Below are 26,478 nucleotides of genomic sequence, written 5' to 3' on the forward strand. Positions count from 1 at the left end.
CAGAACGATGCTTTCGGAATCCGCATTGGGCAGGTGTTAAAAGACTGCGGGATTCCAGCCACCAAGCTAAACGGTAATTCACCATACGCTCCAAAACCTTACAGACACTACTCGTGAGAGAAATGGGACGATAGCTAGAGGGGAGATGTTTGTCCTTTCCAGGTTTCGGAACGGGAACGACAATAGCTTCCCGCCACCGTCTGGGAAAGGTACTGTCGGTCCAAATTCGATTATAAAGGCGAAGGAGGTAACGCAGACTATGGGTTGATAAATGCAGCAACATCTGGACATGGATTCCATCCGGACCTGGGGCGGAGGAGCGAGAAGAAGAGAGGGCATGTTGGAGTTCCCGCATGGAGATAACAGTATTGTAGCTTTCGTGATTTGGAGAGGAGAAAGCAAGATGTCGCACTTCTGCTGCACGTTTCTTCGGGAGAAACGCTGGCGGGTAATTTGAAGAGCTCGAAATCTCAGCAAAGTGCTGACCCAATGAGTTACAAATTGCGACGGGGTCCACTAAGGTATCATGCGCGACAGTGAGCCCAGAGACCGGGGAGAAACTAGGCGCGCCTGAGAACCGTCGAAGCCGACTCCAAACTTCCGAGGAGGGAGTGAAGGTGTTAAATGAGCTAATAAAGAATTTCCAGCTTGCCTTCTTGCTATCGCGGATGACGTGACGGCATCGCGCACGGAGCTGCTTATAGCGGATACAGTTGGCCAAAGTAGGATGGTGACGGAAATTGCGTAGAGCACGTCGCCGCTCACGTAGTGCGTCACGGCATGCCTCGTTCCACCAAGGAACTGGGGGGCGCCGGGGCAATTCGGAGGTGCGTGGTATTGAACGTTCTGCAGCTGTAAGAATAACGTCGGTAATATGTGTGACCTCATCGTCGACGCTGGGAAAGCGACGGTCATCGAATGTCGCGAGAGACGAAAAAAGTGTCCAATCGGCTTGGGCAAATTTCCAGCGTCGCGAGCGCATATATGGCAGTGGAGACTGCAGTCTAAGGACACATGGAAAGTGGTCACTCGAGTGTGTATCATCAAGGGCGAACCATTCGAAGCGCCGAGCTAGCGGAACAGTACCGACCGCAAGGTCCAAATGAGATAAATTTGTCGTGGAGGCAGACAAAAATGTGGGGACCCCAGTGTTGAGGCAAACTAGATCCGCTTGGTGGAAGACGTCTAGCAATAGAGAGCCACGTGGACAAGGATGAGGAGATCCCCAAAGCGGGTGGTGGGCATTGAAGTCCCCAACCAGCAAATAGGGGGGTGGAAGCTGACCAAGAAGATGAAGGAGATCAGCTCGTGCCATTGGTGTGGATGATGGAATGTATACAGTACAAAGAGAGAACGTGTATCCAGAAAGGGAAAGACGGACGGCGACAGCTTGGAAGGAACTGTTTAAGGGGATTGGGTGATAATGGAGAGTATCATGGAGAAGAATCATGAGTCCTCCATGGGCTGGAGTGCCTTCAACAGAGGGGAGGTCATATCGGACGGACTGAAAGTGAGGGAGAACAAAGCGGTCATGGGGACGCAGCTTTGTTTCCTGAAGACAGAAGATGACCGGCGAGTAGGAGCGTAAGAGGACCGACAATTCATCCCGATTGGCTCAAATGCCGCAGATATTCCAGTGGATAATGGACATGGGGTGAAAAGAAAATGGAGGAATGTGACCTAAGTTGCTGTCAACTCAAAGACTGCTCGGAGCTAGCAACCGACAGCATGGAATGGCATTCAGCCGAAGGCAGAAGATCCTGATCCATAGGTTGGTCAGGAGCAGTCCCTGCCACCAGCGATCGGCCGGTTGACCGACCACCGGCAGTGCGCCTCGGCGACACAGAAGATGGCCGAGGGCGATTTCCGCCAGGTGGTGCTGTAGAGGGGGCATGCCTTGGCGGAGAAGGAGAGGAACTGGGTTTCTTTGTAGCCTTCTTGGAAGAATGTTGTTTAGATGAAGGAGGAACCGATGGTTGTGAAGTTGCGGTACGTAAAAACTCTTCACGAGTATGCTCTTTTTTCGAAGACTTGGTGTCCGACTTTTGGGCTCGAGATGTAGCAGAACCCGACGAAGGGTGAGCCATAGAGTGGGCAGGCGAAAGTGGTGAGGTTGAACGAGCGATCTTTGCGCTGGCCGATCTGACGACCGTGGTACTAAAGGTGAGGTCGCAAGTCTGCGTGGCCGCCTCCTTTGTTGGCCGAGGAGAAGCAAGGACAGTGCTGTATTTTCCTGTCTGAGGCACGGTGGGCTTGCGACTGGCGAATAATTTTCGAGCAGCAAAGGTCGACACCTTTTCCTTCACCCTTATTTCCTGGATGAGCTTCTCGTCCTTAAAAACGGGGCAATCTCGAGAGGAAGCAGCGTGGTCACCCATACAGTTGATGCAGCGAGGGGATGGAGGTGGACAAGCACCCTCGTGGGCATCCTTGCCACACGTAACACATTTGGCTGGATTGGAACAGGACTGGCTGGTGTGATTGAACCGCTGACATCGATAGCAACGCGTAGGGTTTGGGACGTAAGGGCAAACGGAAATTACCTCATAGCCTGCTTTGATTTTCGATGGGAGTTGAACTGTGTCAAATGTCAAGAAGACAGTGCGGGTTGGAATGATGTTCGTGTCAACCCGTTTCATTACTCTATGAACTGCCGTTACGCCCTGGTCAGACAGATAGTGCTGAATTTCTTCGTCAGACAATCCATCGAGGGAGCGTGTATAAACGACTCCACGCGACGAATTTAAGGTACGGTGCGGTTCCACCCGGACAGGGAAGGTGTGGAGCAGAGAAGTACGCAGCAATTTTTGTGCCTGGAGGGCACTGTGTGTTTCTAACAACAGGGTGCCATTCCGTAATCTGGAACAAGACTTTACAGGACCTGCTATTGCGTCGACACCTTTCTGAATAATGAAAGGGTTGACCGTGGAGAAGTCGTGACCTTCATCAGACTGAGAAACAACAAGGAACTGTGGCAATGATGGAAGAATCGTCTGTGGCTGAGACTCAGTATACTTACGTTTGTGAGCAGACTTAGTGGAAGGTGAGGAAACCATTGCGGAAGAATCCCCCATGATTACCGGCGTCTCCGATGGCGCGATCCTCCCTTGTGGGGGCCCTCTCTGAGGGCACTCCCGCCTTAGGTGATTGTTCACACCTCAGGTCACACCTCCCGACAAACGGACGGAGGGACCAATCGGCATTTTCGGAAGGTATCAGCTCGGGTAATCACCCCTCCCTGGGCCTGGCCGTTACCAGGGGGTACGTACGTGTCCTACCTGTCTACCTGGGGCGGGGAATTACGCGTTACCCCGTCACCGGCTACGCACGAAGGGCGTGGGTCGGCCTTCAGACACGCACAGGGAGGAAGAAAGAGAAAGGGAAAGGAAGGAAGAGAGGTCTCAAACGCCGCAGCGGAGAAAAGGGAAAGAGAAGAGGTAAGGAAAAGAGAAGGACAAAGGAAGGAAGAAGACAGAGAAGGACAAAGGAAGGAAGAAGACATAAAAGCAAGGAAGGCAAAGAATGCAGTACATTTACGAGCGTCCGTCTCCGGACGTAGGCACAAACCATACTCCCAGATGGGGAGAAAGGGAAGGAAAGAGCCAGAGGTGACGGGAGGAGGGGCGAAGATAGGGATGGGGAAGGATGCGGAATGGGAAGGTATGCAGCCCGGAAAGGAAGGAAGGCCACATTAGCTCGGGGTCCCGTGCTCGCTACGCACGTATCCACAAAAGAGTTGTGGACCCCCTGGGGGGCCTGCTGTTAATGTCACAGACTGCCTGGACAGATGGCTTTGATCTGTTTACTGATTCACATGAGACCAAAATTTCTATGGATTTTCTGTCAAGTCATCAAACAAAAATTTTACTTATGACTTCATTGCATGCTTCATGCAAGGCTCCCTTACAATAATTTTGGCTTCTTTTAACTTTTGTTTGTGTGTAAGGTTTTTGCTATGTTTAAATTTGCACTGATTTGCAGTAACACCCCCTTTGCTTTCATAGCAATTTTCTAACATGGTTGTCAAACCTGAAACCACAGTGGGTCTTTTCCACCCTTCACAACTTTCCTCAGCATGTACATGTCTAAAGCATATTGCACAATGCTCTTGAACTTTCTCCATTGTCGAAACTTTTGTACTGACCACTCCAGTAATCTGAAATCTGCTTCTTGTCACTCTTGTTAAGCAGAAAGATCTTCCTGCTTTTCTTCGGATTCCTATATACAGCTATGTTCAGTGATGCTGTACTGGCCTTGTGATCACTGAGTCCCTGTTCTATTCTAAGAGTCAAAAAAATTGGGTCTGTTTGTCACTAGCAGGTGTAAGATGTGACAACCACAAAACAACAAACTTCAGCAGACTGCAAAAGATGTTATAACAGTGAAGAAGAAAAAGTAAAGAAAATCTCAGGTTGAATAAGACAGCTATTATAGAAAATGAAATTTTCTAGTATAACAGATTATATTAAACAAAACTATCTGGAAATACCTTTGAGAGGATGGGAGGAGGTGCAATGAAAATTTGGTAAGGGAGAAGATGGAAAGCAACAAGAATATAATGAAAACAAAATAAAAATGTTGACAATAATATGGAAAGGACAGATAGCTACTCACCATATAGAGAAGATGCTGAGTCAGAGACAGGCACTAAAAAGGCCCTAGCATTTGGTAACACTGCTCATGTGTGTGTGTGAGTTGATACGTGGATAGAACTGTAAGCTTTTCTGGAGTCTGCAATGCTTGTAACTTATTGTTTGTGTCTAGTTTTGTAGACAGTCAGAACTTATTTTAAAATGACTATCTCATTTGGAAAGCTTCTTCAGGGTCTAAATCCTCCTTGGTAGTCTCCCATTTCCTCTTCAGGTTGTTCTTTATAGTGATTGTATAGAATTCATGACAAGACTTTATATGTGCAATCCTAGAGGGAAATCCATACGTAGTAATTCAGATTTCTTTTTTCTCCTTCTTGTGCAACAGATATATTAAACCTGTGGCCCAGTGTTCTGGTAGTTCTTCCTTGTTCCAGATTTTCGTCATGTGTTTGTTCTGCTGCATGCTACCAGAATTCCATAAATGTTAACAAAATTAAAAAGTATCAAAATAAGTGAATTCTGTAGCGATCAAGACACAGAAGAGTGCACTTGAGGGTTAATATTGAGTACTGTAATACTTCTAATTGTTACAGTATTCAAGTTCCCACTGGGTAAAAAAGGAATTTTCATGAAAAATGTTGATGGTCATTCAGTCAGAAAAATGGCGTTATTAATTTGTGGTGATTTTAATGTAAGTTTCTTGACAGAGTCTAACAGGAAAAGCAATCCACAGGTGTTATTGAGTACGGATAATTAAGTATCGGCCATAAATTTCCCTATCTGACTGCTCATGATAGTAGTACACTTACAGGTAATGTATTCACACAACATGCAGAAGTTAAAGAAACACATGCCATAAATGAACTGTCAGATTATGATGAGCAGTTAGCCACAATACATAAGTTGGCTCCATGTACAATTTAGAAACACTCAAAGAAAACAAAAATGATGATTAACGACAAACCAACACAAAGTTTTTTAAAAACTTAAAAATGTTAATTTAGGCAAGTTTTACAATGATAGTAATGCTAGCTCTGAATTAAACATATTTCGTAATGAGTCTGTATCCATGTTTGAAAGCAGTTTGCTTAAAAGATCATTAAATATAACACTGGGAATGCATTAAGGAAATCTTGAGTAACAACAGGTATCAGAGTATTTCATAATGAAAAACAAACATGTAAAAATAGTCTAATAAAACAAAATACAATGTACTTCTGATTATTCATGTGCAGATTACCTGGTTTTTGAATTATTCATGCATAAAAGAAGAAGAAAAAGAAAAAGAAGATCAAGATGAAGAAGAGGAAGAGCACACATGCATCACACACTCATTACAGCTGCCATTACAGCTCATCCAGTAGATATTATTCTGAATACATGTTTGAAAATATCTTGATTATTTGTGTTTTTCTATTATTCATGCATCTTTTTCCCCACATTAACCTGCATAACCAGGCATATACTATACTTTCATTTTATTAACAATAATTTAATAGGTCAAGAAAATTATTCAAAAAACTGAAGTATCCATTTTTTGTCTGAAATCAATGGATCAACAATAAAATAAAATCTGTATGGAATACTTTTAAGAGATACAGGAAAAGAAGCATACATGATGACATTATTTCTGTTAAAAAGAATGGGAGTATTGTAAAAGACTGTTCATATGGACTAGATAATTTTAACAAATGTTTTTAAAAAATGTGAAAATAATACAAGAAGAATGCAAAACAATATGCCAAAGAACTTACGCAGAAAACATTTAGTGAAATAAAAATTAATCTCATCTCCCTGTCTGAAATAAGGAAGACTCTCTACAAATATTCTAAAGATTTGTAGCCCTGTAATTAGTCACTTATGTAATGCACCATTACCTCAAGGTATCTTCCCAGACAGATTAAAATATGCTAATATTAGTCCTTTCTATAAGAAGGATGACTCCACTTATTCCAATAACTATTACACAATGTCACTCCTCAATACATTTCCTAAATTTTTTAGGGAGGCAATGAATTCCAGAGTCATTACCCATCTGTGCAGTAATGGAACACCTAGCCAATAACAGTTTGATGTTCAAAAGGGCCATTCTAGTGAACTAGTGAAACAGCTATTTACTGAATACATAAAAGATTTTTTTAAATGTTAAAATATCACCTTCTGGCACCTTCTGTGACTTATTAAATGCATTTGACTGCACCAATCATAATATTCTGTTAGATATGTACTTAGTTGAGCATATGTCTGGTTTAATTCTTATTAATAAACAGACTTCAGAAAGCTACACTAGGCTGGTTGAGTGATACAAAGAGGGATATCACACCATCTGCATAGGGCTGGTTCAAATGGCTCTGAGCACTATGGGACTTAACGTCTGAGGTCATCAGTCTCTGCATAGGGAGATATTACAATGAGAGTCCCACAGGGTTCAGTCACTGACCCACTACTGTGCTTGTACTGTGTTAATGATTTACCACTGTATCAATCAGGAAGGTAGAATTAGTCCTATTGTGAAATCACACATAAAAGCATCAACAGAGAAAATACTGGAATACATATTTTTAAAAAGTTATTTACTGGTATTGCACAAATAGGCCTCTATATTATAGAGGAATTATTGAATAAAAATAAGTAGTGATTTTTACAGAAAAATCTGTAAATGGCAAGGATGTAGCCACATAAATGTTTTTCATATGTTTTTAAATGTGTGTTCTATGTCTTTCCAGTTGTAAATTCCACACCACAAAGTTTATCATGAATGTGATATTTAAAAAACATAACTCACTGTCCAATTTAAATGATAATTCAACCTACATTCCTAGAACTAATCAGCAGCACCATCTTATGCATAAAAACAGTCATCCACACATTTCTACAGGTGCAAAACAAATTCTGCATCATATGGCTAAGAATTCTAAGCAAAGGAATATCTCATTTCTCCAACTTTTTTCACACACAACTTTTATTGGACTTACTCAGAAGGATGTAACACCATTACCTCAAGAAAATGTTTCTTTGCAACTAACAACAACACAGGTCTACTTTCGGTGCACTTTTCAGAAAAAAAATAAAATTCACAACTGAGAAATAAAAGAATGTGATTAAAGTTTGTTAATAATTGTTTAGAAAAGACAAAACAATCTGGTAACAAATCTGATAGAAAGAGAATAACTTTATGACATAGCAACACAAACTGTTTACAAATGACTCAATTATCTATGAGACAGCAGAACAACTGAAAATAATAATTTTTCTTTCTGTAAGAAAATGTATTTTATTATTATTATTATTATTATTATTACAACTAAAACTGAACACCCAAAGAACTGAAATAAAGTGTTCTTTTGTGATAGGTATGAATATATCATGTATACACTTGCATATGATACTTTAAAACATGTCATAAGTGGCAGGTTTTCCAGATCAACAACATGTCTGCCATAAAACAACCTAGTCCACCTCTATGCCACAGCCACTGCAAGTCCCTAGCTGCATGGGCACATCCTTGTGGCAGACATAACTGCAAGGCTTGTATGGTTCACCCACCCAGCACATCCTATTACAGTCATGCCAAAGGCCTATCCATTCCCATCAGAGGCAGAGCTACCTGTGAAAGCACCAATGTCACATACCAGCTCTGTTGCAATTTCTGTACAGCAATTTATTTGGGAATGACCACCAATCAACTGAACACCCAAGGGAATGGCCACTGCCAAACTATGGCTAATAGTAGATGTAAGGTTGCTCACCAGGCATTAACCTTTTCATAATCTGACATTCTCTTGTGAGGTTTGTCTTCTAGCTGTTGAAGGATCTAGCAAACATGATTCAAATAATGTACACCACACAATATTAACTAATTTTTGATCTCTTCATCTTTCTTTATAATCAATGTTACATGTCTGATGATCATCTTTGTCACTGGCAATAGTTTAAACATTCTAACTAGGAAGACAAGTTATATCAAATAGGCACTATATCATGATGTTCTCTGGTGGCAGACTAAAATGCAAATTTAAACTCTTTGGTAGGAAATGTACATTCTGATGGCTAAATACAGACTAATTCACAGAGACAGTTCTCACATAGTAACTGTAAAATTTGGATGCCCACTATGGACTAACTGAAAATTATATCATCTGACATACATTATGAACTAGTTCAGTAGTAGATATGGACTACATGATGTTAACAAAATGAGTACTGCTGACTCACAACATGTTGTTCATTTCCGATACATAACCACAGATTCATTGTGGTGCTGTGCATCACACCTATTTATAGACAGGTATAATATCAGAAGGCATAAAATGCTGAAATACTGAGGTATTACATTTTGAATATTAACATAAAAATCAAGAAAATTAAAAGACACAAAAATATAACAGGCAAATGAGTAAGTCTGTATAATTATGAGCTGTATAACTAGAAAGTAGCAAAATTATAGGTACTGTCTTGTGAGGATGATTTCTATGTACACAGGGATTCCCTAAGCACAACAAAAAGTTTTGGAAATTTTCCAAAGTAAATAATTTTGAAGTAGACAGTTTTTCGAATCAGAAAAATCTTGGCTACAAAACTATGGTACCAAATTTAGGATATAATAAGAATTTAAGTTTGGAATTTTCCAAAACATGAAAAGTTTGTATATGAATAATTTTTTAAACATAAAGTTTTTGGAAAATCACGACTATTTATTTAGAGAAACTGTTCCCATAAGAACCAAATGAATTACAGGTATTATTCTTAATAGTCTGAAACCCATCCTGTGAGTAACATATTTCAATGAATAATAAATTGTCTCTCCGCCGGCCGCGGTGGTCTAGCGGTTCAGGCGCTCGGTCCGGAACCGCGCGACTGCTACGGTCGCAGGTTCGAATCCTGCCTCGGGCATGGATGTGTGTGATGTCCTTAGGTTAGTTAGGTTTAGGTAGTTCTAAGTTCTAGGGGACTGATGACCACAGAAGTTAAGTCCCATAGTGCTCAGAGCCGTTTGTTTTTGAATAAATTGTCTATTTTGTGTAACTGTTATATATGCAATATTAACAAAACAGGATCAAATAAAGAAAAAAATATATTAATATCGGGAGTGGTATAAAAACAAATGGACTAAGCCCACCCTGCTCATTACACATAGCTGACCACCCAATGGTGGAACATGCTACTGAGCAAGTGCTTAATTTCAGTGGATACTTTACAACCCCTAACATCTGGATCCTTCAGCCCCCACCATTTCTGAACTACGTAGTTGGGAATTATCTTTGCTACACTTCCTTCATTCCCATAATTCTCTTGGACTTAGTTTCTGCTAACCTCTTGCAGCCACACCCTCTTCCCCAATTTCCCCTCCATCTGTTCCAATGCTCTCTTCAGGTTTACTCCCTTGTATCACTGTCATCATGCACTGCACAAACTCATTGGTTCCAGTGCATGTACCTTTGTGTACCAAAATCGCTCTGAGCACTATGGGACTTAACATCTGAGGTCATCAGTCCCCTAGAACTTAGAACTACTTAAACCTAACTAACCTAAGAATATCACACACATCCGTGTCTGAGGCAGGATTCAAACCTGCAACCGTAGTGGTCGCGCGGTTCCAGACTGAAGCTGGCCTTTGTGTAACATTCCTAACCAATGCATCTCTGTCATCTGCTGTTATCAATTCAATATATGAACTAAGAAATTTATTGTGAGTTACCTTAAAGTTTCACTGTTAGTACTTAAGAATGAACAAAACTGTATGACTTTATAGCAGGTCACAGAAAGTTATGGTTTTTTATGGTTGGTTGGTTGGTTTGTTTGTTTAGAGAGAAAGGGACCAAAATACAGGGTCATTTTTCCACATTCAAACAGGTTGTAGATTAAAACCATTTCCCAAAAGAGTCTGGGAACATAAAAAGGGCAGAAAACCAACTGGGAACCACACTGAAAGAGAAAATGAAAGAAGCAAGACAAAAGGGCAAAAAGTGCACTAAAAGGAAAAAAAACAGTAAAAGGTAATAAAATAATTCCGCAGATGGTCTGTGCTTGCTGATCACATGAATAAAAAAAGGAATGAGCCAGCAACTCTGCAGCACGTAAAAATCTCCAGCCTCAAAAGAAAGGCTAAAGAAACATAGATAGGGAAAAGGTGAACATCAAGGCAAACAAACAGCAAAGAATGAGTGTGGAAAAGTTACAATGGAGGGATGGTGAAAGCCTGGGAGAGAAGGCCAGATGCTCATCCTTAGATTGTGCTATAGTCCCCCCCTCCTCATCAATAAAATGTGAAACTACATCAGCCACTGAGGCAGTATGGTGGGAAGTTTAAAAGTCCACCTCAGGGTGGCTAAAATTGGGCAGTCCAACAACATGTGGACCACAGTCAAGTGGGAACCACAGTGACACAGGTGGGTCCTCACGACCGAGGAGGTGACCATGAGTCAGCCAAGTATGGCCAATTTAGAGCCGGCAAAGGAAAATGGAGTCCTTGCGCGTGGCTCACATGGATGACCTCCACACATTTGTTGTTTCCTTGATAACACATAGTTTACTTGGCATACTGGGAGTGCATCATTCAGTATCCCAGACCCCAAAACTTTATGGCATAAGGCTAATCAGAGATCATTCTCCGGCGTGCTGATCTCCAGAGTCGGTTTACTGGTAAGCAGCCAGTCACCAAGTTCATTCCCAAGGATTCTAATATGTCCTGAAGTCCAAATGAAGGCCACTGAATGTCCATGGTTTTTGAGGGCAGAAACAGACCCCTGGATAATCATTACCAAAGGATGGTGTGGGAAGCACTGGTCAAGACCTTGTAGGCTGCTTAAGTGGTCAGTACAGATGAGGAAGGGCTCACCTGTGCAGGAGCACATATTCTCAAGAGCACGACATATGGCTACAAAGTCTGCAGTGAAAACACTGCAGCCATCTGGCAAGGAGCACTGTTCAGTATGTCCAGCTTGGACATAAGTGAAGATAACACAACCATTGACCATGGAGCCATCAGAGTAGACTATTTAAGAGCACTGGAACTCATCGGGAATAGAGAAAAATTGGTGGTGTAGGGTCTCATGGGGAACTGAGTCTTTTGGAGCATGCAGTAAGTCCAGAAGAAGTTGTGGCCGAGGCATCGACCATGGAGGTGTATATGAGTGGACCGAGAGGAAAGGTAGAAGAGGGAGGGACTCAAGTTCATTGAGAATGGACTGGAAAAGGACTGCAACGAGAATCCCTGGTCTGGGTCACCACTGTGGGAGATGGATTACTATGTTAGGGAAAAGGAAAAAGTAATTCAGATACTGAGATGAACTACAGATGTGGGCAGTATAATTTGCAAGCAGTTGTCATTTTATCTGCAATGAAGGAACCCAGCTTCCACGAGGAGGCTGTTCACTGGCCTCATTCAGAAAGCCCCCATTGGAAGTCGAACTATGCAGTAGTATAAAATGTTCAGTACCCACAATGCTGTGAGTGATTGCTGAATCACATACCAGGGTTCCATAGTCGAGATGGGACTGTACTAGGGCTTTGTACAGCTGCAACAGAGTAAGGCAATCTGCAGTCCAGTCAGTGTGACTCAGGCATCAGAGAATGTTAAGATGTCATCAGCATTTTTCCTTAAGCTGATGAATATGGGGAAGCCAAGTTAAGCTGGCATCAAAGACAAGTAAAAAGTGATAAGTCTCCACTACATTAAGCAGTCAGCCATCAAGGTAAAGTTCTGGGTGCGGGTGGGCAGTATGATGATGACAGAAATGCATGCTCAAATCTTTGCGGCTGAAAACCGAAAGTCATGGGTGAGGGCGCATGACTGTGCCTTTCATGTGGTCCTCTGCAGTCAATGTTCAGTCACTCCAATAGAAGTGGAGCAGAAGGAAATACAAAAATTGTCAGTTTATAAGAAGGCTGCTGCTGAGAGACCATTACTGGCCACTAAAAAGAGTGGGACACTCAGTACAGAGCCCTGTGGTACTTCATTCTCTTGGATATAGGTCAAACTGTGTGAAGCACCGACTTGAACTCTGAAAGTGTGAAGCGACAAAATGTTCCATATGAATACCAGGGGTGGGCCCCAGAGACCCCACTCATGCAGAGTAGTGAGGATGTGGTGTTGCCAAGTGGTATAGTAGGCTTTTGTCAGGTCAAAAAAGATGGCAATACGGTGTTGACAGCAGGAGAAAGCCATTCAGATAGCAAATTCCAAGTATACCAAGTTGTCAGTGGTGGAGCGACCTCAGTGAAAATCACCCTGGGATAGAGCCAGAAAGCCCTGAGACTCAAGGAGCCAACACAACTGCTGGCTCACCAAATGTTCGAGTAGCTTCCACAGAACATTTTTGAAGCTGATAGGACAATAGCTATTCACATATAGTGGGTTCTTACCTGCACTGGAACAATGATACTTTCTTGCCAATGCAATGGGAATTCCCCATCGGTCCAGGTCCGGTTGAATATGGCAAGGAGATGGCACTGGTAATCCGCTGACATATGTTTAATTATTTGGCGATGGATACAGTCTGGACCAGGAGACATGTCAGGACAATCAACAAAGGCACTGAGAAGTTCCCACTCACTGAATGGAGCATTATGTGGCTCACATGGGGGGGAAGCAAAAGTTAGATGTTGTCGTTCCAAGCACTGTTTTGAGGGAGAAAAGGCAGGGTCATAATGCTCAGCTGCAGATGTGCAAGCATAAAGCTCAGCAAGACACTATGCGATTATATCTTCGCTGGTATATAAAGTTCCATTTGTGTAAATTCCATGTATATCTGCGGGGGTCTGATATCCGCAAAGTCGTCTGAGCTTGGTCCAAACCTGGGAAGGAGAAGTTCAGGTTCCAGTGGTGGAGATGTATCATTCCCAACACTCCTGCTTCCATCATCTGATGAGCCGACAGACCCAGGCACACAGCCGTTTGAAGGCAATGAAATTCTCCAGTGGCGTGTATCACTTATGACATTGGAAGACCCGCCGACGGTCTCTAATGGATTTCCGGTGACCACTAAGGCACTGTGTTCCACTGGGGGATTGCTGATTCAGCTGTGGCAAATATGGTAGTAGTGATGGTCTGGATCACCTCATCGATGTTGCCATGCAATGGAGATTCAGTGGTGGTGGCGGAGGTGAAAGTGTCTCAGTCAGCCTTGTTAAGAGCCCATCTGGACAAGTGTCCAGGTGCGTGATTCTGGGGGAAGGACAGGAAGAGTGGAAAGAGGTCACTACCACAAACGTCATCGTGAGTTCTCCAGTGGATAGATGGTAGAAGGTCAGGACTGCAAACCGACAGATCAATGGCCGAGTATGTGCCATGTGCCACACTGAAATGAGAGGGGGCACCTGTATTTAGGAGGGAGAGGTGAAGTTGTGTTAGCAGATCTTTGACGTCTTTACCATTGCCAGTCAATTTGGTTCCACCCCACAAAGGCTTATAGGCGTTAAAATCACCCTGAAGTAGAAAAGGTGGGGTGAGTTGGGAAATTAATGGAGCCAATACATGGCATGGCCCTTCACCATCTGGAGAAAGGCAGATGTTGCAGATGGTAATTTCCTATGTTGTTCTCTCCGTGACAACCATAGCTTCTAAAGGTTTTTGAAGGGGGCACAGGTTCGCTACATACAGAGGTAAGGACATAAATACAGACTCCACTTGACATCTTGTTACAGTCATTATAGTTTTTGTAGTACCCCCAATAGCCACAAAGTGCGGGGGTCCACACTGCGGGAAACCAGGTTTCCTGAAGGGCAACACAAAAAGCAGGTGTAATGCTTAATAGTTGTCATAACTCAGCCAGATGGGAGAAAAAAACTACCGCAATTCCACTGGAGGATGATGCTCTCTCTCATCTGGGAAGGCATGAAGGGACTAAGCAGGCAGTTTACATCTCAGAGTCACCTGCTGCCATCAGTTGGGCGCTGGTGTCCAGTACCATTGAGTCTGAGGTGTCAAGGAACTCTGTGTCCTCATCCTCAGAAGTGAAACTGTTAGGGAGTGGTGGTGTGGGGACCACTGGAGTCTCTCAGTTCTTAACAGACTTCTTCTTTGTCTGTTTGCTGGGAGGGCTTCTCTGAAGTAGCTTCAGGTAGAGAGGAAGAACAGCAGCTAGTGGCTCCTTCAGCTACTGGCTGGTGTCCACTTTACCATGGGTGGGAGACTGTGGAAGGTAGAGTCCCAAGGGACCCCTTCCATGCAAGATGAGCTGGAGGAGGCTGGTACTTCTCCAGTTGGGGGGAGGAGACCAATGTCTCCAGCATTTTGGGGGGGGGGGGGGGGCGGTGCTCCCAAACTAGTAGCTTTGGGAGCAAGGAAGGTGTGCCGCCTGTAGTAACACTGTTCACGTTATGTCGCACTTCACTTAGCGTAGACCGGGACTGTGTCCTAGGCATGTCCGATGTTGACTGACTGCGCTCTGCCTGTCCTGCCGGAGTTGTTGTTGTTGTTACGCCGGCAGAGGGCGCGTCCGAATTCTCGCGTGCCCTCTGGTGGACAGGACTCTACTTGCGGCAACTACTGTCCATGACGCGCCGTGCCAATGTGCGCCTCCCGCGATCTTTCTGGTGGCTACTACACTCCTCCTCCTTCGGGGGGTGAAGCCACTGTGATCCACTGCGTCGAAAGGTGGAGCGTCGGGCAGGAGCGATGACCTCCACATCCATGGGATGGCCGGAGTCGAGGGAATCTGCCAACCCTCGAGCCGGAACCTTCGAATATGGCTGGAAATGACCCACACGAAGAGGCCCCCGTCGTCCCACAACCGGAGCCCGGGACAGAACGGGCGACAAGCTGTCGAACTCCGGATCCTGTTCCACCTCAGGAGGGGCAAGACCCAGTGGCGGGGACGAAGGGGAAGGGACGACCACAGGGGAACTAGCCCCCTGCGAAACCGGGCCGGCCAGGGGGGCCAGCTCTCGCTGGGGCAGCTCGAATGACGGCGATGCCGGTGCTGGAGCCACTGGAGGCTGCCAAGGCTGAGAACCATCACAGTGCGGCAGAGGCACAGCGGGGAGAGGAGGTAACGTCCCCTGTGAAACCAATACAGGTGCCGGCAATGGGGAAGCCGGTGTCCGAGATGGCGGAGGGTGGGTGCCCGAACGTGGACGTAGCTGATTTTGGTGACGACGTACCACCCGGTCCCCCACCTGCAAGGTATAGAGCCGGCGGCCATGTCGGTGCAGGACCACCGCCGGTATCCAACGTGGATTGCGACCAAACCCACGGGCCCAGACTGACATACCCAGTGGAAAGCCAGGTACTCCGTTTTGGGAAGACTGGCGAGGACCAGGCTGGAGGAGGTGCAGCAGAGTCTTAGGTTGACGCCCATGGAGGAGCTCTGCGGGGCTGCGGTCTCCCATTGGTGTGGTCTGGTATGCCGTCAAGAAAAACGTCAATGCTTCCTCTGCAGGAAATTCGTGCACATACTTTTTCATCTGCGTCTTAAAGGTGCGCACCATGTGCTCAGCTTCCCCATTCGATTGTGGATGGAAGGGGGGAGAGCAAACGTGCCGAATACCGAAGCGCCTACAAAAATCCTGGAAGGTCTGCGAAAGAAACTGCGGTCCATTGTCCGAGACCAGGGTGATTGGCAGACCTTCCACAGAAAAGATTTTTGCTAGTGCCTGGATTGCAACGTCTGAAGTGGTTGAGGAGCAGCGAACCACATATGAGAATCGGGAATAAGCATCAATGACAATGAGCCAAAAGCCATTGAGAAACGGCCCCGCAAAATCGATGTGAACACGTTCCCACGCCTGGGTTGCCGGCGGCCATGAAGAGAACGCTGCCCTGGGAGATGCTTGTTGGCTCGCACACTGGGAACAGGCGGCCACCAAGTGCTCAATTTCTCTGTCAATACCGGGCCAGTACACATGTCTGCGAGCCAAGGTTTTAGTACAGGAAACACCCCAGTGCCCCGCATGTAATAACTTGAGGACCTCCCGTCGTAAACTTGCAGGAACAACCACGCGAGGAGCTGTATCATCGGTAGCCAGAAGGAGAACTCCTTCCAAGACCGAGAGACGGTCTCGTAGAAGAAAATAATTACGAAGAGGGTCCGAGGCCCGGCCCGGAGGGCGGGACGACCACCCCAGCTGAATGAGGCGAACTACTTGCCGGAGAACCGGGTCAGCCGCTGTTTCCCTGGCGACTCGAGAACTAGTGATCGGGAAGCCATCAACCACCTGGCGGGACGCCACATCCAAATGAAAACACATAATCTCCTCTCGATCAAATGTAGGGTCCGGGCCCACCGGAAGACGGGAAAGAGCGTCGGCGTTGGCATGCTGGCCTGTAGGGCGAAACGAATGTCATAATGGTACTTAGAGAGGAACAAGGCCCAGCGCTGTAGTCTGTGGGCCGCCCTATCCGGAATCTGAGAGGCGGGGCCAAATAACGATATTAACGGCTTATGGTCAGTGATTAACTGAAACTTCGTGCCATACAAGAAAGGGTGAAACTTGGTAACAGCGTAGACAATGGCCAAAGCCTCTTTTTCCACCTGGGAGTAATGGGCCTGCGCGGGACTAAGCGTTTTCGATGCAAACGCCAGTGGTTGCTCAGAACCATCTGCATTGCGATGGGCCAGGACTGCCCCCACCCCATACTGTGAAGCATCCGTAGCCAGGACTAACGGCTTATGGGGATCAAAAGTAGCCAAACAAGGGGCTGACGTGAGGAGGCCCTTCAACGAGGTGAACGCTCGCTCGCATGCCGGCGACCAATCAAAAGGAACACCCTTGTGCAGAAGGCAGTACAGGGGGTGGGCTATAGTGGAAGCCCTGGGAATGAACCGGTGGTAATAGGCTATCTTGCCTAAAAAAGCTTGTAACTCCTTCAGCGATGTGGGCCGAGGAAGGTTGACGATACCTTGGACCAAACTTCCTAGTGGCTGGATGCCATGCCGAGAGATGGTGCAGCCCACATACTCAATGGACGGTTGGAAGAAGGTTGACTTCTGCAGGTTGCAACGCAAGCCCACAGACTTGAATTTGAGAAAGAGGGTGCGAAGGTTGTGCAAGTGGTCCGTCGTGCTGCGGCCCGTGACAATTATGTCATCCAGGTAATTAATACAATGAGGGATTGTCGACGTGACATGCTCAAGATAACGCTGGAATATCGCCGGGGCACTGGATATTCCAAAAGCCAACCGCTGGTATTGGTAAAGGCCAAACGGGGTGTTGACGACTGCCAGCCGTTTGGAGTCCTCATCAAGTGGTATCTGATGATAAGCCTCTGACAGATCGATTTTCGAAAAATAGTGGCCTCCCGCCACGGCGGAGAACAATTCATCAGCACGAGGCAAGGGATAGGTGTCCACCACCAATTGGGAATTAATGGTGGCCTTAAAATCGCCACAAAGACGTAATTTTCCAGAGGGCTTCTTGACAATAACGAGGGGCGAAGCCCACTCACTGGAAGAAATGGGAAGAACGACCCCTAGGGCCGTCAGCCGGTCTAGCTCTTCCTTTACCTGAGGGCGGAGAGCCAAGGGGATCTGCCTCGTGCGTAGAAAACGCGGGCGAGCCGACGCCTTCAACGTTAAGTGAGCTTCAAAATCTGAAACACGCCCCAGGCCCTCCTCAAAAATGTCTGGAAAGTCTGAGATCAAAGATTCTAATGAGTGATAGGGAACGTCTTCGGAGACCAACTGTATGGTGTCAGCGATAGAAAAACCGAAAGCTTGAAAGGCATCCAGGCCAAAAAGGTTAGCGGAGCTCGCATCACTGTCAACAATAAAAGTAATAGGCCGAGTGACTGATTTGTAAGTCACATCGGTAGTGAATTGACCCAGTAGGGGAATGAACTGTTTACCATAACCGCGTAGACGCCGGTAAACTGGCGCCAACGGGGGCGATCCAAGGTCGGAATACGTTTGTGCATTCAACAACGAAACTGCCGCGCCCGTATCTACTTGCAGTTGTAACCGGCGCGACCGAACTGACACCTCGATAAAGAGTTTGCGTGCCGATGCGTCGGGAGCCTGGCCCGATGAAACTTCCTGAATGTCAACGTCCATGTCCTCTGTACTGGCTTCCTTCGATTCCTTTGAGGCTGAGCGGCAAACTTTAGCAATGTGACCGTTTTTATGACATTTGCGGCAAACGACCCAACGCTGGGGGCACTTTGACCGATCGTGATGTATATAGCACGACGCACAGGACGGCAACAGGGGCCGGCGGCCGGAATTCTGTTTACGCGCCGTGCGGGAGCGGCCGTAACGGCCGGATTGTACCGCTCGCACGTCGTCCACCCCGGACACAGTGGACGCGGCCGCGCCGCCCTGAACCTCCGCGACGTCGCACCACGCTTCCAGCTGTTGACCTGCTGCGTGAGAGACTTCATACGATTGAGCAATGGACAGGACTTCTTCGAGGGAAGGGTCTTCTAACTGCAGGGCCCGTTGCCGGACCTCCCTATCAGGGGCCGAACGAACAATGACGTCGCGTACCATAACATGGGCATACGACTCCCGCGACTGCTCCGTGACAAAATGACACTTGCGACTAAGACCGGGCAGGGTTGCGGCCCACGCCCGGTAAGACTGATGGGGCTGTTTCTTGCATTGATAGAACTCGACCCTAGCCGCCACAACATGCGTGCGGCGGCGATAATATGAAGACAGCAATGAACACAATGCGTCAAAAGACAAGGACGAGGGTTCCTGCAACGGCGCCAGCTGCCGCAAAACTTGATACAGCGAGGGAGATATCCAAGACAAGAAGAGAGCACGACATACCTCCGCATCGGCAAATTGAAACGCCTGGAAATGCTGCCAAAGGCGATGTTCATATGCGTCCCAATCCTCCGCCGTCTCGTCATACGGGGGAAAGGGAGGAGGGAACGGCGCCGGAGCAGACGGCGGGGAGAGCAACGCCGGAAGCACTTGTTTCATGGTGGCCATGAGCTCCGTCTGCTGCGCAACCAAAACCCGCACCAAATCCTCCATGCCGTGGAGAAACTGCGAAACCGGAACAACGACGCAACACGCGAAAGAACGACCCTACTCGTCGCCAATTGTGTAGTAACACTGTTCACGTTACGTCGCACTTCACTTAGCGTAGACCGGGACTGTGTCCTAGGCATGCCCGATGTTGACTGACTGCGCTCTGCCTGTCCTGCCGGAGTTGTTGTTGTTGTTACGCCGGCAGAGGGCGCGTCCGAATTCTCGCGTGCCCTCTGGTGGACGGGACTCTACTTGCGGCAACTACTGTCCATGACGCGCCGTGCCAATGTGCGCCTCCCGCGATCTTTATGGTGGCTACTACACCGCCAAACACCTGGAGGGGGGATGTAAATGGGCAGCCCTGAGGGCCTACTGGAGGAGGCTTAGATGAGGAGCATACCATCATGCATGCAACATCTTCGTAGCGGCAGTGTAAGATGATATCAATTGAACAGGGTTCAACCTTTCATATTTCAATTTAGCCTCTCAGTAAGTCAGCCTGTCCAAGGTCTTTTATTCCATAATTTTCTCCTCCTTTTGAAGTACCATTCAGTCTGGTGAGCAGCGGGAGTGGTGCTTTCCACAGTTGACACAGATGGGAGAAGGGGCACATGGAGTATTCGGATGCAGTGGGCATCCACAATTTCAACATGTGGTGCTAAAACTGCACTGGAAGGACATGTTCCAGAATTACCAGCACTTAAAAGCACAGCATAGGGGGAGACACATATCAATTTACATCACATCGCTATACCATCACTTTGACCTTTTCAGGTAACACGTCAGCCTCAGGGGCCAAGATGACGGCATCAGTAGCAACCCTGTTATCCTGAGGCCCCCTATAGATGTGCTGGATGAAGTGAACACCCCGTCATTCTAAATTGGAGTGTAGCTTGTCACTGGACTTCAACAGGAGGTCACAATAAAAAATAATTCCTTGGACCATGTTGAGGCCTTTATGGGGAGTGACCAATCAAAATATCACCCATCCTGTCACAGGCAAATAATGGCCATGACTGGGCAGGGGTGCCGTCTGCATCAGGACTCACCTATTGCACATTTTGGACAGTGCTGTGCTTCCTCAAACTTATCCTCCATGTGTTCAACAAAAAAAGAGGAGGCTTTGTAGCCAGAAAGGAGCCCCCATCAGTTCTGCCACACATTAAATAACAAGGCAAATATGGCTCTCTTCTTTGTATAGGCCTGCATTCCTGCCATGGTGTAGTGAGGGATGGGAATGATTTGGGGTCATATTTTTCAGCATTAAATTCTACTTTTCCTTTCTTAGAGACTGCTGGGATCATTCGGTCCCCAGCAAAAGATAACTTGGTCTGCTTCGCTGTAGGCCATCCGCCCTGATGCCACACAGTTTAATCAGTGGCTCTTCCCACAGGCACCACCCAGCCACAGCAAAGGGCACCTGGCATGATGACCATTGCTGTGAGTCCTGATGCCCCAAGATGATGGACATCTGCTACATGACATATGTGGGGAGGTTGCAGCTCAGGCATCAGCAGTGTGATCCCTGTGTAGCCAGGGGGCTACGATCATGAGGGTACATGACAACCCCTCCATGATGGACTGAGTACCTTGCTGGATACTGGGTGCGTCTAAATCAAGTATTGTCATGGGGGCAAAAGAGGACAGTGAACAATCAATAGAGAGTATGCACCTTGTAAGGTGTCCTCACTCAAATAGCTGGAATATTGGTGGAGTTGCAGTGCCATGACAATAACAGGTGCAGAACATCATAGTGCCATGTACGGCATTCTGCCCCAAGTGACCCGCACTTCAGAAAAATTTGGACACTGTGCATGTCAAAGCCTAAAAGGGGACCATAATGTATTAGGTCAAAAAGTGGGAGACTTCTTTTAGCCACCTCTTATGACAGGCAAGAATACCTCGAGCCTATTCTAACCCTCAGACCTGCAGGGAAGTTTCTCATGGTATTTATACAACATACAAAAGTATAACTGAATACATATTTATCAAGCTACAGGAAACTGAGAAAAAATACAACTAACAGTATGTATTTCAGTAATAATCTACACTACTGCAACTCATTCCACTTATTATTTTACTAGAAGGGCTGTGAAGATTCCAATCATTCGAGATTGTCAGGATAAAGCTGAGAACAATTTGTTTGAATGTGATGATATTTTATGAGTTGCCTGAAATTATTTGTAATGAGCTTTCTTTGTCCTGTCTAGCAGTGCAGTATTTCAACAATTTTTGGACTCTTGAAGAGACAGAAATTTCAGCACATGGAGAATGGAGAAAACAGTTAAAAACATGCTGACTTATAGTGAATCCAAAGAGAATATGTAGGCTGGTTCATTTGCTGTGTTCACAGTACTGGATGATAGTTTCTGAGTTATGTAAATTTGTTTCAGTGGGCTGCCCCATTTTGAACACAGGACAATAAGGTATATCCTTTGAATAATATGAAGAAATTCTACACAAGGTCCACAAATACAACTCTAGATGTACATATAACACATCTACTTGCGAGAAACCTGAGTTTATCAATTTAATGCAGAAAATAATTATCAGGTGATATTGCGGACTTTCCCAGTGAATGTCTTCCAATGAAACTCAATTGGTCTTCAAGTGTCACAAAGAAAATGGTGATAAAAAATCTCCTTGAAATGGGTCATGCAGTTGTATTTCTTGAGGAACAAGGAACTGTTGCTTCTTACTAGTACACAATTACATCTCTACAAAGCTTATTTGAGAAGTTTTACCAGCAGAAATCAATGACAATCACAAGTCTACAAAATTTCACAAGACGTTTTACAAGCAGCAACCAACAACAGAAACGCAGATGATCAGTCTACATCACAGTAATGTATCCCTAATGCTAACCACATTGTGTAGATCATGGAGGCAACAGAAAACAAAACTATGATCTGGCCTGATGTGATTATACCCTGTTGCCTACAATGAAAAATTTTATGCATGGAAGATGATTTGGCAGTTTGGAAGATGTTGAACTAGTTACAGTAGTCAACAGTAGAATGGAAAAACTATTTTAAAAATTTGTTTAGTTGAATTTGAAAGGGGATAAATTTTCATCATGAGTACTGTGAGAAAACATAGTGATAAAATTGGTTACATGTCCTTTAGTTTTTTGCACATCTCGAAATTTTCATAGAGACTCTCAAGTAAAACAAAAATCCTGACAATGAGGCTACAAATCTCTAGATTTCTGATTTTGCAACCAGGTTACTTGCAGGGAGAGAAATAGAGGGAGAGGGGATTTGGGGTGGCAGGGGGGGGGGGAGGGGGAGGGGGGAGCTTGGAGCGGTGTACTTGCACAGCAAAAAGAGCAGTAGCAATAGCAGCGTCTGGTCTCTGCGCTGTTACATGATTCTAAATTTTGTGTGTGAATCAATAGTGAGAGGTGAGTCTGGAAGGAGGAGGAGTGCCTTTTGGTATTTTTTGTTACTATTTCCACTGTAAAATTTCCATTATATAGTACCAAAATAAATGAATATGTATATAATTGAACTTACAGTGTTCCAAGTTTAGGTAATCCAAAGAATGTACCATTGCTAATTACAGATAACTTGTTATTCTGTAAATTGAGGATGTGCAGTCGCCACAGATTACGAAACATCATTGGAGGTAGCCATGAAATACTGTTGTTTGTCAGATCCCTGTGAAATTATCAATGTATGTAACAACTGGTAATAAGTAATTGTATACTTTGAATAAAAGGAAGTTAAACATGATTATAGCAAAATTTTTCATGAAAGTGTTATGAGATGTACAACAGAGCACAACATAAGATAATTAGAGCAGTGGCATTCATGAGTAATTAGGGTATAGCATAATTTTAATTTAGGGAAGGTAGGAACAATATACACAATCAAATGCTAATGTCGTCTCTTAAGCAAATTTCTTGTCTATGAACACTTCAGATAATCTGAAGTGTTCATAGACAAGAAAAAAACCATAAAAATTTTAAAGCATATAAAGAACTAGGACATCATTTTATTTGAAGAAATTTTATGTAAATTATCATAATTTTTCAAACTTACAAATAAGTGATAATTTAGTAAGCACTGGTACATGACTCTTCATATCAGTTCGCAATCCTTCATAAACATGAACTTATATTATTAACAGAAGAGAACAAGCACTGATTTCTGTGACTGAAGCTAGAATACACAATAATAAGGGACACCAACAAAATGAAAAAAAAAAAAAAAATAGCAGAAAGATAAACAAAAGAAATGAAGAACTATGAAGTAAATTAATATCTTCAATTGTCACTATTGTATTTTAGATTTAAAATGTTCAACTTCAGTGGTTCAATTTTATGTATTTTAATGGTGTAAAATTATCATTCAAATCATTTTGTTTCTCTGGCCTTCTAAGCGTGACACAATAGTGCTTGTTAGGTTTAAGTTTAGACTGAATTGTAAATGTAATTAGTTTTTGCATAATGTGTTCCAAAATATTTTCCTTTCATTGTTCTCACAGGAAAGTTTAAATTAAAGTTTAATTTACTTATGTTAATGAATGTTGGTGGCACACTAGGGTAAGAATATGTCAAAAATCTTATGCAGCACACATGTGCTGTAGATTAGGTGATTTTTACAGGGTTATTTAAGGTTCTTTACAGCTTGACAGACCACAAGTGTTTCTACCAAATTGTTCATCTTGACTTACCCTACACCACTGTGGTATGTTGTAAACAGTTATTGCATACACCTTTTATTTCATAACCTTTAAGTGGAAATGCCTTTGATGAGAAACAGGAATGTATTACAGACTTTTTCCCACAACTTGTATTGCATGCTGCATGATTCTTATAGCTCAATTTAACTATTTGGTTTGCTTAGAACCTAATTTAACATAAATACTTCAAATACTTGCAGTGTAATGTTATTTATTCCTTAGTATGACTACTTCTATGTTGACTTTTATGTTCTTATGAAGCTTCTTTTTTCCAGTTACGTATTACTGAACAGAAAATTTAATGAATTGATCATCTGGTTTTGCTGAGTAACTTGCAAATGAAAGCATAACTACTAATAGCACATTGTTCTTTTCATAAGAAGGCAATGAACAATATATCATTTTAAAAATTATAGTGATGTCACTTCCCTTCAGATTCAGATAAAAATTCATGACTAATCATTGAATTCTTGTGTGATATCAGTTATTAGCTATATGTATTCTCAGAAAGACATAAGAAATTTTGCTAGGACATCACCATTTGAAATAGACATTACAAAATATTTAAGCTAACCATAAGGGTGGATCAAATGTAAACAAGCCTTGTGCAATAAAATTCTTATTATTCATAATTAATTTAGATCTACTGTTTTGATATTTTTCTAACTGAACCACTCCTGCCACAGGACAATCAAACTTTAATGCAATTTTCAAAGAAAATATCAGTACCTGACTGAGGTACTATTGGACCTCTCTGGTACCCATGAAGCACTCTCCTGCAACAGTTTCCTTAAGCAGCCCAAACATGTGCAAATCACAATGTGACAAGATGGGCTATAGGCTGGATGTTCAGGAGCAATCCGATGCATATTCACTATTTTTATCCCCACTAGAGCCCCCTTGCTGCTCCTCTGACAATCCTTACTGACATCCTTCAGTTCACTTACCATTACACCTATGCCCACATTTGTACTCTGCAACCCACTGTGAGGTACAAAGCAGAGGGTATGTACCATTGCACCAGTTATTTGGTTTCTTGTTGTTACATTTACATAGGCAGCATTAGAAGAAAGACTTTCAGTGCCTCTGTGCATGCAGCAATCATTCTCATCTTATACTGATGACCCCTATGTGAGAAATATGTAGGGGATTTTAGTATATTCCTAGAGTCATCATTTAAAGCTGGTTCTTTAAACTTTGTTAGTTGGCTTTCTCATGATAGTTTACATCTACCTTCAGGAGAATTCCCATTCAGTTCCTTCGGTATCTCTGTGACACAATCCCACAGATCAAACAAAACTGCGACCATTCACATTGACCTTCTCCATATACATTCAATCCCCTGTTAATTCTATTTGGTCTACCACCTGCTTCAGCCATGACTGAGCCTATGTGATCATTCCATTTCATATCCCTACAAAGTGCTACACCCAGGTATTTCTATAAGTTGGTCAATTCCAGCATTGACTCGCTGATGTCGTAGTCATAGGATACTACGTTTTTTTAATTTTGTGAAGTGCAAAATTTTACATTTCTGAAGAATTTAAGTAAGCTGCCACTCTTTGCACCACTTTGACATCATATCATTATCTGACTGAATATTTATGCTGCTTCTTTCAGACATTACTTCACTATAGGTAACTGTATCATCTGCAGGAAGTCTGAGATTACTATTAATATTGTCTGCAATGTCATTAATATCAACACGAACAGTAAGGGTCCCAACACATTTCATTGGGGCACATGTGGAATTACTTCTACATCTGACAAGGACTCTCCAGCCGAGATAACATGCTACATCCAACCTAGCAAGAAACCCTCAATACAATCACAAATTTCACTTGATACCCCATATGATTGTACTCTTTACAATAGTTGTAGGTGTGGTTCTGAGTCAAATGATTTTTGGCAATCAAGAAATACTGCATCTACCTGGTTGGCTTGATCCAAAGCTTTCAGTATGTCACGTGAGAAAAATATGAGTTGGGTTTCACATGATCGATTTTTTCTAAATCCATGGTGGTTGGCATTGAGGAGGTCATTCTGTTCAACATACTTCATTATGTTTGAGCTCAGTATATGTTCTAAGATTCTACAACAAATCAATGTCAATAAAATCGGACGTTAGTTTTTTGGATCACTTCTACTGCCCATCTCGTAGGCAGGTGTGACCTGTGCCTTTTTCCAAGAACTGGGTACAGTTTTTTGTTTGAGGGATCTATGATAGATTATAGTTAGAAGATGAGCTAACTGACATTTAGTATAGAATTTCACAAGGATTC

General features: G+C 44.2%; 1 protein-coding gene across 1 annotated transcript in view; it reads right to left on the reverse strand.

Moving 5' to 3' along the window:
- Nucleotides 1-26,478, reverse strand: part of LOC126154821 (G-protein coupled receptor GRL101-like) — a 354,933-nt gene that overhangs the window by 133,317 nt on the left and 195,138 nt on the right. The window contains exon 15 of the mRNA XM_049916187.1: nt 23,026-23,169. Within this exon, the coding sequence (XP_049772144.1) occupies nt 23,026-23,169 (144 nt within the window). The remainder of the gene's footprint in view (nt 1-23,025; nt 23,170-26,478) is intronic.

Source organism: Schistocerca cancellata, chromosome 2 (assembly GCF_023864275.1).
Source record: "Schistocerca cancellata isolate TAMUIC-IGC-003103 chromosome 2, iqSchCanc2.1, whole genome shotgun sequence".
Taxonomy (NCBI): Eukaryota; Metazoa; Arthropoda; class Insecta; order Orthoptera; family Acrididae; genus Schistocerca; species Schistocerca cancellata.